At 40.2% G+C, this 18,679-nt stretch overlaps 1 protein-coding gene across 1 annotated transcript; it reads left to right on the top strand.

The window, feature by feature from the left end:
* Window positions 1-4,642: 4,642 nt before the first annotated feature.
* Window positions 4,643-8,585, top strand: ovca2.L (OVCA2, serine hydrolase domain containing L homeolog; the record flags this gene model as incomplete). The annotated part of the gene is made up of 2 exons (XM_018246145.2): window positions 4,643-4,898; window positions 7,426-8,585. Coding segments are annotated over 2 exons (771 nt in total), but the record flags the coding sequence as incomplete, so codon positions are not given.
* Between the last annotated feature and the right edge of the window lie 10,094 nt (window positions 8,586-18,679).

Genomic DNA, 18,679 nt, shown 5'->3' with positions numbered 1-18,679 from the left:
GTTTTTGTTAGCTGGAAATGTGCTGAGAAAGCACCCAGTGCAGCCTTCCCCCCATACTCTAATAACACCTAATAAACATGAACACTTATCAGGCATTTTACATTTAAATCTATGGGGGGCTGCTTCGGCTCTGCAAGCTTAGGAACAGTAACGATTTAAGGTAACGAAAATATAATATAGCATTGCTCTGCACTGGTAAAACTGGTGTGTTTGCTTCAAAAAAGCTACTATATGGCACAGGTTACAGATACGCTCTGTAGTATACAATGTGATTCTTTAGCACTTATCTGTTATCAACTGTGTATCCTGTGCTTGAATGGCTGCCCCCATGGCTACACAGTAGTTTGTTTGTAAAACTATACTAGTGTTTCTGAAGCAAACACACCCGTTTTACCAGAGCAGGGCAACACTACATGATATTTTCATTACTCTCATTTTTTGATGTTACTGTTCCTTTAAAGCACCCAAAGTGGTTCCAATGCTCCATTGCGTTCAGCTGGCTCCTGGTTTTGATTCTCTGATCAAGCCTTGCAAGTCACGTGATACATCCACATTAGTTATTCGTTTATAACAAAATTCTAATATGGCATTACTATGTGCCAGTTCTTTGAGAAGCTCAATTGAGGTGGGGGTAGAATAGCTTAGCATTTCAAGAGTCTGGGGTGTCAGAAGCACACTGTAATACCGTCTGATAGGAACAATGTTAGGTACCGGTATGGGACCTGTTATCCAGAATTCTCTGGACCTGGGGTCTTCCTGGATAATGGATCTTTCTGTGATTTGGAGCTTCATAACATAAGTCTGCTAGAAAATCCTTTTAATATTAAATAAACCAATGGTTTTGCATCCAATAAAGATTAATTATAGCTTAGTTAGGATAAAGTACAAGGTACTGTTTTATTATTACAGAGAAAAAAATTAATTATTTGGATAAAATGGAGTCTGTGGGAGAGCTTTCTGGATAACAGATCCCGTACCTGTACTGGTGACTATTGAAAAACATTTGACAGTGAAAATCAGTTTGTGGGGTGAGCAATGTCTATCCAGGAATCAAAAAAATCTGGTGCCAAGCATCAGTGCATCATATACTCTCTAAGGGATTGTTTTGGCACAAAAAATCCTCAAGGAATCGTGTACAAGCCATTCCATACCAATGAGGACATGGAGCCAGCCCAAATCAACAATTATACTGGCCAAGTAAGGGCTCTTACATGCGAGCTTTTGAAGCTGTGCCCCCCTGCGTTCTGCAGGGGAGCGCAGGAGTAGACGTTTTTTTCAATGGGGCTGTACTCACACAGGTGCATGTAGGCGCCGAACGCAGGAAAAATGCAGCATGTTGAGTCTCAACCTGCGTTTGGCACCTACATGCGCCTGTGTGAGTACAGCCCCATTGAAAAAAACTGAATGCGTCTATTCCTGAGCTCCCCTGCGGCTGAACTCATAAAAACAGAACGTAAGGGAGCGCAGCTTCAAACAATCGTCTGTAAGAGCCCTAACTTGATAAGATATGGTCAGGTGCACCAGTCAGGCCAATATTAGTGTAATTTGATGGAGCAAATGGATGGCCAAAGTGCATTTGACTGGACAGACTGACTTACCGGCCAGGTGGAGAGGCTACTGAAGCTCTAGTTTGAGCTGATTAATGCATGCGTGTTTGACAGATCTTAACTGCCATTGTGGGTTGCCAAACTCATATTCAGAGATATCAACTAAACCTATATTATAAGGATGACAATGATCCACTATGGGCATTTTTAGAACTTCAAAGTGAAGAAGCGTTAGAGCTGAATTATTATTTCCCTAAAGACGTGGTTAGTTAATGTATTTTCATTTTATCGCATAGGTTGTTACAAAATTGGTATATATGAAGAACATGTCCCAACTCTGGGTTTGTTAAAACAAATTCTGCAATAAGCCATGCATTAGAATCCCTACAAATAAAATTGAATCAAAGCAAAGATATTTCTCCACCAACAGCTTTATATTTGAAGTTTTAAAACCTTGTCATTATCCCTGCAAGAGCCTAAAAGGCATTTCCCTTCCCACTGCTTTTGGTGGGCACAAATACCATGTGTTTACCTGATAATAATATTCTAGACACTCCTTCCCTGACATTTGTCTAATACTGAGGCTATTTTGTGTTCTGATTTTAGAAGAAGCGGAGAAAGCAGAGCTTCCATATCCTTTTGGATTAAAAGATGAATAATGGAGGCGCTGGGATTTTTTTTTACGAACAAAATGGTTTACTCGGATTATTAAACAACCTTAAAGAGATGGCAGAAAATTTCCTAACCTTGGTGCTAAATTGCCAGTTCTGCCAGTATTCTACCAATAGGACATATTTACTGGAGTGTTCACTTGGATCCTCTTGCTGAAATTTACAGACAGTGGCGCCATTAAGGTAGTTTTACTAGTGGCTAATTAGTTCCTCTAGCCATAGATTATTGTGCCTTTTTCTCCCAGCATCCCCATGGCAGCCATCCATCCTCTCACCAGCCAATTCTATTATTTATTGGTGCCAAGGACATAGCTGCAAGCTAGAAGAGCTAGGTCAGACAAATACCACCCTGAGCATAGAGACCACCAGCATACTTTCCAATGCCCTCCTATGTGTCATTTTCTAATAAATAAACCCAAGATGGAGTCTACAATGAGTGCTCTCCAGCACTGCACCAATAAGAAAACTCCTTTGCTTTTACATAATCAAAGCTGTGTGAGTTACCTTGCTTTGAGTTAATTATACAATATTGACATTGTCCAATATGGTATTTTATTCTCTCAAAGGGATATTGCAGGCTGCAGTGGGGTCTGATTGAGGATTGTAGAGTCTTGTTGATTTGCTGAGTAAATACAGTATAGGAAGGACAAATCAACGTTGCTTATGTGCTGGTGCTAAAACAAAAATGAGTTTCAATTTTGGGTCAGATGGGAAAATGTTTTGCTGCATGAAAGTCTGCTAAAATGGGGCATGCATGGTTATACTATATGGTAGCACGAACATAGTGTTAATTCTGTGGGGCACATGAAACTGTAGATGTTAACTGGTGGGTGGGCATTCCAAAAAGTTGAGCAGTAGATTGCATAGTGACACCTGGTAGTGTAGTCGGTTGCCCTCAAACAGTTCCGTGCTGCATTTCCTTTCCATAGAGTATCGAGGCCCATCAGTGAGGTGGTTATACCAGGAAACTTTATCCACCATGCAGTCTTGGCCAGATCTTGTTAGCACACTCAGAGCACCATACCATCAACTACAACACACTGTTTTATTATTTAATTAATTAGCATTATTTTTTTAATGCATTCTGTGTGTAAAATGGCAATGCTGTATTTCTATATAACAGTTTTCCGGGGTCCAAAAATGCAGGGCTGGAGGCTCATGGGTAGCGTTGCCGCCTCACCTCTTTAATGCCTGCCACATATTGAAACAACATCCTGCACAACTAGTTAGCAATTACTAACTGCACATAAAGCAGTTCAGTCTGCAGCATACATCTAAATTAATTGCTAATTAGCCATGCAGGGGTGAGGTGGCAACCCTTCTCATGGGCTGGATGTGGCCTTCCAAAGGATTTCTGTGGCCCCTAGTCTGCTCAAAGCTGACCTGATGTTATCAGCTTGATAAATTGGGCAGTACTGTATAATAATACTGTATAATGTATATATATATGTATAATATATGTTGGAGCTGTAGGCCTAGGGCAGGGCTGTGCAACTGAGGGTTGGCAGGTTTCCAGCCAAATTTGGCTTCTAATTTAAAGCCTAGGTGGGTTTTGAAATAAAAAGCCAATGCACTGATTTAGGCTACTTTTTGGGCCTTTGACTAGTTTGTACTTTGGAAACCAGACAACGTTTTTTTGCCTATTTTTTTGCCCTAATGTGCCAAGCCTGTGTCTCCCAATGCATTTTGAGTAATGTAATTTTTGCCAGCTGCCAAGTTTAACGTAAGCCTACAATATCCAGCATGCAATGGGACTGAGTTGTGTAGCAGTCGGGAGTTGCCAGATTTTGGCCTCTCTACCCCAGTCTCCCGCCCCTTTAAGCATTCTCGCATTTTCCGATGACTTTCCCCAATTTCAGACAATTTTGCAGTAAAAATCTACTAGCCACCAAAATATCTAGTGGTTGACCTGTTTTACCAATATTTATTGAAATTGTATATGTATTCGGGCCTTATGGGGCCCCTATTCCTCCTGGGCCCCCCTCTGTACTTACGCCTCTGGTGATGGGTGAATTTGTCCCATTTTGCTTCAAGGAAAAATTTGCAAATCGGTGAAAACTTGAAAAAGGCGTCTTTTCACATATATTCATTTATTTTTTTAGACTTTTTTTTTACTGCACATATTGTGCTACTATTGAAGTGCCTCTTGGTTAGTTTTGGGCTGGTTTTGTAGCTGACTTTGGCTGTTTTTTTTGACATGGCAATTGGCAACCCTGGTGCAACTGGAAGACAGATGTTGCCTTTCATGGAGTGTTTATGTCCTTTGTCTGCCTGTTGGCTCTGAGGGGAGAAGCATTGGCATTGTTTTGGTATAACTCACAGATTGGCAGTATGACAGCTCACTAATTACGTAAGTAATTCAATGGGAGCAATAAAAGGCAAGTTTAATGCAGACACCCCCCAATCCAAGACAATGCCAAGTGATTCTACAGCAAACTACTGTTGTTCTATTACTGGCGCTTGGTCGGCCAATCGGCATCAGCTGCCTTTCACTTCCTGGTTTCCGGGTGTACTAATATGGCGGCGACAGTCCAGAAACGTGTATTACGGGTGTTGGCTCTGCACGGCTACCGGCAAAACGAACGGAGTTTTTGGGAGAGAACAGGAGCGCTACGCAAAAGACTTCGGGGCCGCGCAGAACTGATAACTTTCAATGCCCCATTAGTGGTACCCGATCCTGGTACGGCTCCCATCATGCACTGCGCGTGTGTGGGTCACACGGCCGCCTGTCTCCCTTTTCAGTGGGAAATACATGTCGGACCTGTTTGACCTATAAACTGTATGGGAAAAACGTGATCTTTCATCTTGTGTAGGTTCATAGCTGGCAGTAACAATTATTTATAAATAATAATATTTAATTTGCTAATAATTACTTTATTCAAATGTGTCGCAGGTTTGTAGTTTCTGACCTAATTGCTGACAAAAAAAAAACACCTCGCTAGATCATGTATGAAATATCATAGCTCAGTTACTAATGCCTCAGTGGAACTGAAAAACAGTTGACAAGACTGATGTGTCCTCCTGTCACTGCGCCTAATACTACTGAATGTGAAACCCCCTATTGGGCACAGACACACACAGCAGCTTTGTGGTACTAAGTTCAGCCTGTCACTGTATGTTTTACTTTCAATTCTATGAGGAGCCCTGACAGACACACAGACTGGTGTTTTGAGCACTATGGTGCCTGGGCTGGCCTGATATTCATGGGTCAGGCGTTTGCATTACTATTGGGTCAGGTTTGTATGGAGCAGCCAAAACACACTAACTTGTAAGGCACATGGGATGAATCCCCTCCAGCATGGCTTAACTAATTTCCCACCAACATTACCAGTGAGAAAACAAATGTATCACCTGGTGGGAAGGGAACTTCTGACTTTTTGTCGCCTTGGCTGGATAGGGTTGCCACCTGGCTGGTATTTTACTGGCCTGGGCGGTAAAAATGATGGCTGATTCCAATGTTATTAATAGGGAAAAAAGATAAATATATAGGAAGGCCGGTTATTTTTTTCCAGAAAAGCAACCCTAGGACTGAAGGAGATTAAGAATGTGTGACAAAAATCCTGAAAAAAAAAATAAAATCCCATTTTTACTTTCTTTAATGAAATAGAAACCTATCTTCAATGTACTTTAATTAAAAAGTGTGAAACCTGACTATATGCAGTGAAATTCTCCCTTCATTTATTGCTGTTGATAGGAATTGTCAGATGGTCCCTAACTGCTGAGCAGGGAAACAATCATACTTATGAACAGCAGGGGGAGCCCCCGCCTTACTTCCCAGCCATGCAGAACTCAAGCAGCTTTGTTTATGAAGATCACTAAGCAGCCCAGACCACACTGAGCATGTGCACAGTCTTAGTCTTACAAAGATGTTTAACAAAGTTACAAGATGGTGACCCCTTGTAGCCAACTTTGAAAGCATCAATTATTTGTTTGGTTAGGCTTGTGGTGCAGTAAGTTCATGTTTATATTTAGTATACAAAATACAGCATTTCTAGCCTTATTCTATTTTAGACTTTACATGCCCTTTAAGGGCAATGACAAATGACAATAGTCACTCTGTGATTAATTTAGGTTAGCTCCGGGGAAGTCATTGGCACTAGAGGAGATTAGCCACGGGGAAGGTCCAGAACTAGGGGTAAGAATAAAATACATGTGCCTGGAGCACAATGCTGGAGGGACATGTACATCTTGCCTGCATACCTCTAGTCCAAACCCTTGCATCAATCCAGTACTGCCTGCTCCTCAGTGGCCAGGGTCAGACTGGACTGTCCCAGACCCACTCCCTGCCTGAATCCATCACCGCTGCCCTTTACCTCCCTCTCCTACCCTGGTTGCAGCAAGAAAAAGTTATGAACCCCTGGGGGAGAGGGTTGCGGCATGGACAGGGGCCCCTGAGACAACAGCTCCCAGTCCAACCCTGCTGACTCATCTCTCCGCCTCAACCCCTGCCATTAATACACACGCTCTTGCGCACTTGCTTTTGGGCTGGGGATGAGGTTGCCTGGGGCACCCCAGCCCTGTTACGGGGCAACTAATTTCATTGTTATTGCCCTAACTGCAGCTGGTCTCCTCAGTATCCACATAGTAGTTGGCAGTGGCATCATAGAGGAATATCTAAAAATATGGCCCATGTTGAGATGGGTGTTGGTTAGGGTGGGCACAGCCTGGCCTGGGAAATTTCTGACCCATGCATCACTATTGACGATCTCTGTTCTTCACTAGAGGTTAGCAGTAGTCAAAATATCCCATGTGCATTTAACATTTAGGGTACTACCACACCGGACTGCCTCTCTGCATATGAGTGCAGGTCAAGAAACAACCCTCCTGCTGGAACTGCTCTCTCTTGTGTCTGCACCCAGAGACACTGTGTCGGCCTGGGTGTAAACAAATGAGGTGGATTTTGGTGTGAAAATGCGTATGCACATGTATCAGAGGGAAATCCACTTCATGTGTCTGTACCCAGGCCAACACTGTATCTCTGGGTGCAGACACAAATGAGAGCGGATTAAACCTGCATAGAAGCACAGACCAAGAAACAGCAGAATGTGGCAGTACCCATACATGGGAGAATTAAGATAGTAGAGCCTGGCATAGAGTGAGAAAATATATTACCCTGCAAGCACAGCAAATATACAGCAGTAGAAATGCTTTACCAAGCTGAGAAACTCATGACATTCTAAAATCAAATAACTGTCTTTCCGTCTTAGATGCTGAGCCCAGTGAAGGAGACCCAGATTCCTCACAGGATGAATCCAGAGGCTGGTGGTTCTCAAATCCAGAACAAAATAGCTTTGATGCCATTGAAGAAAGCAACACTTGCTCAGGGCTAGACAAGTCTCTGGATGAAGTGGCTAAGGTGTTTTCTGAACTTGGGCCCTTCGATGGCATTTTGGGATTCAGCCAAGGAGCTGCCCTGGTGGCCATCATTTGTGCTTTAAAGCAACAAGGAGATCCCAGATTCCATTTCAACTTTGCTATTTTGGTGGCAGGTTTTAAAAGCCGATCATCTGACCACACAAAGCATTATCAGCAGCCGATCACCGTTCCCTCATTGCATGTCATTGGTGAGACAGACCGTGTCATATCTGCTGACATGAGCCGGGAACTGGTTTCCCATTTTGAGAATCCTGTTATATTGATACATCCTGGAGGACATTATGTTCCGGCTTGTGCCCCTCAAAAAAAAGTGTATTGGGAGTTTTTGGATAAATTCCTTAGTTAGCGTGCTGATAGAGGGCAAGAGGAACCCTTACATTTCGTAATAATTATTTCCTAATCAAAGTAAAAATTACTACAACCATGTATATAATGATATGTGCTGCTTTAATTGTGTCAATGAATTGAATATATGTATTATGTGCCAGGAAAGAGTGACTAAAATGTAAATTTCAAAACTGCTCAGATGAGCACTGTGAGCAATTTTACTTTGTTACATGGGTGGTTATATATCCCCTTTACTGGTAAAACTTTTGAGTTTGCTTTAGAAACACAATTATAGTTTATATAAACAAGCTGCTGTGTAGTCATGGGGGCAGCTATTGAAGCACAGAAGAGTGGGTAACAGATCTGAAGAATGCCATTGTATACTACTTTTGTGTTATCTTCTGAGTATCCTGTGCCTGTTCTCCTTTTTCAGCTTGATTGGCTGCCCTCATGGCTACACAGCAACTTGTTTATATAAACTATATTAGTGTTTCTGAAGCAAACTCACCCGTTTAACCAGTGCAGAGCATTATATTTCCATTACTCCGTTACTGTTCCTTTAACTACTCATAGGCACAATTTTCAAGGACATGGGGGAGTCGGAAACCAGTATCAAAATAATCGCTTTGGACAGCCCTAAATAAAGAGCTTATTTATTAATTCATAAAGTATCTTCAGTATATCCTAGGCATGGCACAGAGTGAAGAAATGTGAGTTCTTTGGATCAGCAGGGTGTCTTTATCCCTAGATATTCCATTTGTTTCATGGAGAGCATTGCCCCAGGAGTCCCAGCAACCAGAGATGGCCACACTTCAAATATTATCATTTTCGTCACAGGCACTGCTTTACCAGTAAATGGAATGCCACCTTGCATTTCTCCCCTCCAAAAGCTTATTTAAAGGTTCATTACCCTATGGCAATTAGTAAACAGAATGTTAAATGTCAGCTGTGTAGAAGCCACTGAAGTGAGCAGAAGGAGGAGCATTCATTATGGGCTGCTGCTTTAACCCAATCTGCAGTTATGTTCGCTCGTGTCAGTAGATTGATATGGCTCTTGCAAAAGTCATTTCTTGATATGGCTCTTGCAAAAGTCATTTCTATATTCATTACATGATATTACATCAAAACCATACAATAATACTAAGATTCTGAGCCTGATAATGTGACAAACAATACCTTCCTCATGTAAAAGGACAACATGTTGGGATCCAATAACAATGAGGCAATTCCAGAGGGACCAAATGAATCTCCATATTTTGGTTATTTTACTTGTATTTGGTGTTTTACACCAAACAGATATTGCGGGTTTCTATTACAGGTATGGGAACTATTATCCAGAATGCTCAGGACCTAAGGTTATACATATAATGGATCTGTTTGTAATATGGATCTCCATACTTGTCTACTAAAAAATTAATTAAACATTAATTCTAATAGAATTGTTTTGCCTCTAATAAAGATTTAGTCTTAGTTGGGATCAAGTACAATGTACTGTTTTATTATTACAGAGAAAAAGAAAATCAATTTTAAAATTTGGATTACAGGTATGGGACCTGTTATTCAGAATGTTCGGGACCTAGGGTTTACTGGATAACGGATCTTTCTTTAATTTGAATCTTCATTCCTTAAGTCTACTAGAAAATCATGTAAATATTAAATAAACCCAATAGGTTGGTTTTGCTTCCAATAAGGATTCATTATATCTTAGTTGGGATCAAGTACACGTTGCTGTTTTGATTATAACAGAGAAAAACAAAATCATCTTAAAAAAGTGTAATTATTTGGTTAAAATGAAATCTACAGGAGACAGGCTTTCTGTAATTAGGAGCTTTCTGGATAACGGATCCCATACCTGTATTTGATTAAAATGGAGTCTATCTGAGATGACCTTCCTGTAACTCTGAGCTTTCTGGATAACAGGATTTCAGATAACTGGTCCTATACCTGTATACACATTAGCATTCTCCAATCAGTGGCCCTGCACATTGGTTAGTTGGGCAACAGGGATTATTTAAATTAAAGCCACAACTGTGGTTCTCTGTCTGCCTATATTTGGATCCCTTATAGCAGAGGTTTTAAACTTCAGGATTCCTTTTTCTTATCCAACATTTGGTTTTCATCCCATAGATCTTAACAAGATAGTTCAAGGAAATAACTGAACTTATGTGTACCCCTATCCACTTAGGAAGGACAGGCCCTTCAGCTCTGGCTACAATACATTATTTATACTTGATTACTTGAAACTTGAATATGTTTATGAAATGCGACATTAAAAGAGTATACCCACCCTTAATTAATGGAGCATTTCTCCAGGGCTTTTCCTTTGTAATTACATTCATTTTTCATGATATAAGTAGTTTTTACACTGCTAATGTCATAAATGTACAACAAGAGCACCCCCTGCCTATTGTCCACCAGGTAAAACTCGTCTTATATATATATAAGTAGGGTACCAGTTATCAGTTAAACCTGTTATCCATCTCTGAAGGCCATACATAACTCGCCCTATAGGCGGATATGTGATCTCCCTCAGTTGCCAGGAGTAATTACTACCCCCATTAAAGTATGGGCAAAGCTACAACCCAAAGCAGGGACCCCCATACCTAAACTTTCTGGCAAAACTCCTCTTTGGAGAAATTCTAACTTGCCCCATATGAGGAATCTAGCAGACTTTAATTACTGGCCACAAATGGGTATAAGACACATTGAGGACTTGATGATAGAGGATAGTTTTGTCTCCATGGAGCAATTAAAAGCCAAATGGGAAACCAGATTTTGGACTCCAGACCCCACCAAACTGCTATCTCAGCTGTACAATATAATTCAATATTCACAACCTCTCCCATTCAATAAAGCCAAACAAAAATGGCAGTCACTTATCCCTTCTCTAGGGAAGGACTAATGGGAAGAGGCTATAGATAACTTATACCCCTGCCTATTATCACTCAGGGATAGAATGATTCAATTTAAAATGATTCACCAAATTTATATTACCCCACTGAGGCTCAAAAATAGTAATAATGAAACGGATGAGCCCCAACCCTCCCTCACTGCAGCAATGGATTGACTTACTAAATGGTACATTACCCCTAATCAAACTGATGTACAATGCTAGGGGAACACCCGGGAAATTTGGGAAAATATGGGACCCTTGGTTAGACGTCAACCCTCATGCATCCCTCCCGGATGATTGACTTACAGAAAGTGCTCTGAAATACATGATATTTGCTAACTATTTCTTGAAACCACCACTGTACATATAAAACAGAAACAGAAGCTGAATAAGTGTCAAGCATATATGTGCTGTTTATCGTTTATTTTTTTTTGTTTATACTTGATCCCAAATTAGATATAATGTATGTATAATCTATAATGTATAATCTTTATTGGAAGCAAAACCAGCCTATTGGGTGTAATGTTTAAATGATTTTCTAGTAGACTTAAAGGGGTTGTTCACCTTTGAGTTAACTTTTAGTATGCTTTAGAGAGTGATATTCTGAGGCAATTTGCAATTTGTTTTTATTATTTGTGGCTTTTGAGTTATTTAGCTTTTTATTCAGCAGCTCTCCAGTTTGCCAATTTCAGCCATCATCAGGTTGCTAGGCTCCCAATTACTCTAGCAATCATGCATTCATTTGAATAAGAGACTGGGATATGAATAGGAGAGGATCTGTATAGTAAGATGAGTAATAAAAAGTAGCAATAACAATACATTTGCAGCCTTACAGACCATTTGTTCTTTAGATGGGGTCAGTGACCCCCATTTGAAAGCTGATAAGAGTCGGAAGAAGAAGGCAAATCATTCAAAATCTATGAAAAAAATACATAATGAAGACGATTGAAAATTGGCTTAGATTTGGCCATTCTATAAGTTAACTTAATGGTGAACCACCCCTTTAAGGTATGAATATATCCAAATTTCAGAAAGATCCCTTAGCTGAAAAACACCAGGTCCCTTGCATTCTGGATAACAGGTCCCATACCTCTATAAAGCAAATTTGCTTTTTGTGATGGATAATTTCTTTTTGAAAACTGATAGTGTTTTTCCTTTGATCGGATAGTTGTTGTGGCAGGTGCTATTCCGGCCTGCGATTCAGCACTGTCACATGAAAAACTGCACTGCTATCAGCCATGATTCCGGATATGCCTATTAAAATGAAAATCTTTATTTTGGGAATGAAGGAACAATCAGTACAAGCAACACAGTACATTATGGGGCAGATGTATCAAGGGTCGAATATCGAGGGTTAATTAACCCTCGATATTCGACTGCCGAATTCGTTTGATCCAACGATCGAAGGAATAATCGTTCAATCCAACGATTAAATCCTTCATATCGAACGATTCGAAGGATTTTAATCCATCGATCGAAGGATTATCCTTCGATCAGAAAATTGTTAGCAAGCCTATGGCGACCTTCCCCATGGGCTAACATTGGCCTCGGTAGGTTTTAGGTGGCGAACTAGGGGGTCGAAGAAATTTTTAAAGAGACAGTACTTCGATTATCGAATGGTCGAATATTCAAACGATTTTTAGTTTGAATCGTTCGATTCGAAGGTCGTAGTCGAAGTTCGAAGTAGCCAAAAAAAACATTCGAAAATCGAACTATTTTTACTCTATTCCTTCACTCGAACTTAGTGAATGGACCCCTAAGTATGAATGTAAAAAATAAACTGTAGAGAGGTTTCATGCCATGTGCTCAGGTGAGTGCCCGGAGGCAGATTCATAATTTTAATATTCCAACCATGGCTTTATAAATGACTCTATTATTAGTCTTTATTGTCTTACAAGTAGTTGCTCATGCCATGTGCAAGTATGGGCACTCACTGCAGGAAAAACAACAGGGAAAGGTTAATTAGGTAAATTAAGCACTAATTTACCCGAAGTTGGGATGGAGAGATGTGTCTTTTAATCAGTCTCTGTCCTAAGAGTGCATTGTACAGTCCATAAAACCCAGAGAAGAATGCAGTTAAACTGGCTGAATAATGAGCATAGGGAGACCTGTTACAAGTCTGGATCCGACTCGTTTACTCACACATTGGGGCACATTTAGAACCTGCAGCAGATTTCAGTTTTCAGCTTTTTATCACCCAGTGGCCCAGATTCAGCAGGAACTTCCAGCCTGAGAGCATCGGACTAATAATTGCAAAAGGGAGCTTGGTCATTTTATCCTACCCAAGAACAATCATTTCTGTCTCTTTGTATTTAGGGCACACAGGAAAGACATCACTACTCTACCGTATCAAGCCTAGATTTCAGTTACTAGAATAACAAAATCAGCCCCATTATATACAAATATCATATCAGATATATGTAATCTTGTGGTAGGCACCTTCCTTCATGTTGTTTGGGAATGCCCAGTCATTAAACAATTTTGGTCTGCTGTGTTAAAGTATAATAAATGAGAGCCTGGCTCTCCCTAATATTCAGTGCCCAAAGGTATGCTTGCTGGGGATGCTGGAAGATTTGGGACTATCATCATACCAACAGTTATGCTATCTCCAGATGTTTTAGGTGAAAAAAGCTATTTTGTTGACCTGGAAATCTATAACGGCTCCAGAATTTACCCTCTGGAAAAAACGAATTAATGATGTGTTACCCAAACAAAAGTTGGTTTACTTGTCAAGAAGATGCCCAGCTAAGTTCAGCGCAATATGGGACACTTGGTTGAATGTTCAATCCGTATAAATTGATATGACTTGCAATGGCTTTGTTAGCTATATACTCTTTCTATCTTTACTCTTCTTCCTCGCTTTACCTAATTTTTGTGTCTGTTAAAGCATTAAATAAAGACTTGTAAAAAAAATACAATTACCATGAAGAGGGCCAGTGTTATGTGTATATTTGATAAGTGTCTAGGGAACATAAGTGTCTCACAGTAAGGTCGCTGATCCAGAAACAGTCCGTGTTTGTGCAAGTTGTGTGAACAGTTACAGCTTTTTAGGATAAAAAGTGCATATTATAGCAAAATAATTTTATAGTTTATATGTATAATTTTGTATATAGTTTAGCATGAATATATATTATAATTTTTTGGGGAATTCTACATTTATGCTTCATAGCTGCTGACTCTCCAGCTTATTGCTAGCTGCCAAAGAACATGGGAACAGTAGGGACATGGTCAAACATGGTGGCCAAAAAAAGCAGGCCAGCTGTGTAGTTCAGCAGTAAACTTAAGGCAGTAGGGTTATGCGTTTGGGGAGGAGCAGAGGGCATTGTGCTCTGGGGATAACAAAAGTAGATTCACTATGCACAATTTGGCTGGATCAACCCACTGGAACATTCTGCTGTTAAAGGAAAACTAAAGCTTAACTTAAAGGGATGCTGTCATGGGAAAAAATATTTTTTTTCAAAATGAATCAGTTAATAGTGCTGCTCCAGCAGAATTCTGCACTGAAATTCCATTTCTCAAAAGAGCAAACAGATTTTTTTATATTCAATTTTGAAATCTGACATGGGGCTAGACATATTGTCAATTTCCCAGCTGCCCCAAGTCATGTGACTTGTGCTCTGATAAACTTCAATCACTCTTTACTGCTGTACTGCAAGTTGGGGTGATATCACCCCTCCCTTTCCCCCCCAGCAGCCAAACAAAAGAACAATGTGAAGGTAACCAGATAACAGCTCCCTAACACAAGATAACAGCTGCCTGGTAGATCTAAGAACAACACTCAATAGTAAAAACCCATGTCTCACTGAGACACATTCAGTTACATTGAGAAGGAAAAACAGCAGCCTGCCAGAAAGCATTTCTCTCCTAAAGTGCAGGCAGAAGTCACATGACCAGGGGCAGCTGGGAAATTGACAAAAAATGTCTAGCCCCATGTCAGATTTCAAAATTGAATATAAAATAATCTGTTTGCTCTTTTGAGAAATGGATTTCAGTGCAGAATTTTGCTGGAGCAGCACTATTAACTGATTCATTTTGAAAAAAACATGTTTTCCGATGACAGGATCCCTTTAAGAGGTATATTAGAAAAGATTATATTTTTCAGCCCAAGGTAACTACAACCATTTAGCAGTGAAGATCTGTGTCTCCAAAAATGCCCCTCTGAATCCTCATCTTCTTTTCTTCTGATTCACTGCACATGCTCTGTGCTGCTGTCACTTACTGAGCTACTGAGTTAAGCTGGCCATAGCCGTAAAGATATAGTTCTACAAAATGAAGGGGCCGTGTGTGGAACATTTTTCATACCATGGCAATCGGTCATTTAGTCAATCAGACATGCTAACAATAACATCTCTGCAGGTGTTGCATTGACTATATCAATGGGAGATTAATGGTCTGAACATCTTCTGATTTGTTATTTTTACTACTTTATTTAAGTTAATGGTTAATTGTAGGTCAGGAGATTGCAACGGACGATCGTTCATCGTAGGTAGGAACAAAAGCTGCACATCTATGGCCAGCTTTACTGAATATATATATAATATAAATGTAACAATATGAAACTGATTAGTAATTAATGCTGATTATTGGTATATGGCAGCTCAGAAGTCTGAATCCAGCACAATTAGCATCAGAATTAAATAATAAACTCTGTTGCATCAGCTTATATGAGAGGTAAAGTCCTGGATCAATTACTACTATAGTGATGCTGAACCTTGAGGGCTCTTACTCACGGCTGTTTTTTCTGCGCTCTACTGCGTTGCACTTTCTTCCATTCAGCCACAGGGGAGCGCAAGAGTAAGTGCACTCAATTTTGTCAAAGGGGCTGTACTCACACAGACGCACGTATGCGCCGAACGCAGGTGAAATGCAACATGCTGCATCCCACCTGCGTTTGCCGCCTACATGCGTCTGTGTGAGTACAGCCCCCTTCTGCGTCTACTCTTGCTCTCCCCTGCGGCTGAACAGAAGAAAGTGCAATGCAGGGAAGCGGAAAAAAAAAATGGCCGTGTAAGAGCCCTTAGGCTGGTTCGATAAGTTTAGTATATAAAATAAGGAATTTCTAGCCATGTTTATTTTTAGGGTTTGATTTTCCTTTAAGCCGCCAATATATGTTAAGGGATACTCATGGAGGTTGCCAGTGGGCACCCACAAGGCGAGGCAGCATCAACACAGAAACGCAGTGGAGCCATAACCAAAGGTTAGACCTCCAAAAGGAACTGAAAATGTTTGACAACCATTTACAAATGTTTAAACTTTGGATTTCCACCCAATATATTGTACTTGGAAGATTCATTGCCATCTCCTTTTTCCTGTTTAATGTGTCCCAGCCCCCGGGAGGACAGTCAATGAACCTATGTACGTGATGATTCTCATGGGATGCCAGCCCTGTGTAGTTATCCTGAGAGCTCTGCAATTGATGTTTAATTTCCAGGAATCAAATCTACACAGAGTAGTTGATTGCAGACAGGTTTCCTGGAATGAGACCCAGGTGCTGCAGTTGAGCAGGCTTTGATAACATCATTCTATCATGTGGTTAATGAAATCTCCAGTAACTCACTGAGGACTGACAGGCCTATTGAGGGATATCTGTAAAATCTGATGTGTGAGCAGTAATGGCACGGCTGCATTCAGAGAACAAGGGGACAAAGGCTGAGGATATACACATGTCTAACGTGCAGCCCTTGAGCTGTAGTTCAACTACAACTGCATGGCCCCCAGGGACTTCTGTAGATCAGCACATCCTGATCTTCGGTGAACTAGATCACTTGTACCTTTATACAGTCAAGGATCTCATCACTGACTACCCTTATATTTTACAATGGGGGTATATTATTAACTATAATTGGAAATTCACCTTTTTTTTCTGTACAGAAAGCAATATATATACTCTTTTTCTGTACAGAAAGTATATATATATATATATATATATATATATATATATATATATATATACTTTCTGTACAGAAAAAGAGTTGAATTTCCAGTACAAAAAACAGGAGCTTTAACATTACTAAAACAGAAATGGAAGTTACCCAAGAAAGTTGCTGCCCTTGTTAAATTGTCACCAACAGTTATCTGAACCTTGAATCCTGCCAAAAATGCCACTGGTGGGCCGATGGCTAATGGCCTGTTGTCTTGTCTATTGTAAAACCAGCCCTGCACAAAGACCTAGAAAACAGAATCATCATCATCATTTATGCAGCACTTTTCATTGATGTATAACAAATAGGCGTCTTACAAAAATGTAACCAACAAGGGTTTACAGAGAAGAATTGGATTAGAGGGCCCCACTCGCAAGAGTTTACAATCTAGAGGGTGTGTGTACAATTGAAGCATAGAGATTACAAAAACATATTGGTGATTGACGATACATTACAGTCTATAGGGAGTGTGGAAGGAAAGGGAGAGTCTGATGGGTTGAGTCAGAGAGTTCCAGAGAGAGCCAGAAGAGTCTTGCAGTCAAGAATGGGAATGATGAATGTAGAAGATCAGAAGCAGAGCATAGGTTGAAGAAGGAGTGCATTATGAGATCAGAGCTGAAATATAGGTAGGGGTTTCATTGTTAAGGACTTTTAATGAGTGTTAGTAATTTAAGCCCTATTATTGGGGTTCCCCCAGTCTGATCTTGAATTTTAAAGCCTGGTTTTGTCTGAAAAGCATACAGAAATAAATCTAGAGGCAGTTGTAATTGTGGGCCTCAGCTCTGTGATAATATTGTCCCAAAGAAGCAGTGTTGGAGGAAAGCAGATGAACCCCTTGTAAAAGAATGGGGAGAACCCCTGACTGGAAAGGATCTCAGGAACCTCCACACTGCAAGGCAGCAATACTAAGCACTGCATTACTCTCTTGCCCCACAGTTCTGCCCTGTAATTGGTGACACTGATACAAGTCTGTATATTGTTCCCATCTTTTGAGCATTTAGGGAAAGTTTGCAATGAGTGGCTTTATCACTGCCAGACTCTGTGAGACATTCTCAGCCTTTCAATGGGGATCAATAAAAGTATTTTCTTTTTCCCTCACAATGGTTTTAAACAGAACTAAAAGCTCACGGGGCAGAACAGCAGCGTGCATTAAGTGAGTTAAAGACATATAATTGCTACTTCTGTGAAACAGGTTATGTCTATGAAAATGGATCATTAGTATATAATTTGCATCTCATTTTCCCTAATATCCCTTCATGCAGTGCCGCCGCCTAACGTAATGTTACCCTCTCTTTAATGCCGCTTTAGAGCTATTAATGGCATATTAACTGAGGTTAACAACAAAGTCACGGCACAAGCAGCTCGCTCAATATGGGCGGAAGTCTCATAGAGTTACCCTATCATTAGAATGAGAAAATTAAATAGGATGTTGCTTTAATACAATGTTTGGAGTAAAAGAGGGATCCCATTTCATCAAATTATACAATTTACTCTTTTTCTTTTTAATGCCGGTATAACCCCTTCAGTTTATATTTATATATACTATTCTGACTCTTTCCAGCTTTCAAACGGGGGTTACTGACCCCAGCAGTGAAAAACTATTGCTCTGTGATTCTACAATTTTATTGTTATTGTTACTCTTTATTACTTATTTTTCTATATAGGCCCTACTCTATGCACATTCCTGTTTCTCTTCTAAACCACTGCCTGGTTACTAGGTTAAATTGGACCCTAGCAACCAGTTGAAATTGCAAAACGGAGAGCTGCTGAACAAAAAGCCAAAAGCAAATCATTTTTAAAAAAGTAATAAAAATCAAACACCAACTGCAAATTGTTTCAGAATTGTATTCTCTATAAGTCTACATCATACTAAAATTTAAAGCTGAACAATCCCTTTAACTGATCTTATGGATCCAAGTGGGTCAGTATCCAGACACTAAGAAC

Source organism: Xenopus laevis, chromosome 2L, assembly GCF_017654675.1.
Source record: "Xenopus laevis strain J_2021 chromosome 2L, Xenopus_laevis_v10.1, whole genome shotgun sequence".
Lineage (NCBI taxonomy): Eukaryota > Metazoa > Chordata > Amphibia > Anura > Pipidae > Xenopus > Xenopus laevis.
This window is presented reverse-complemented; position numbering and strand designations above follow the sequence as displayed.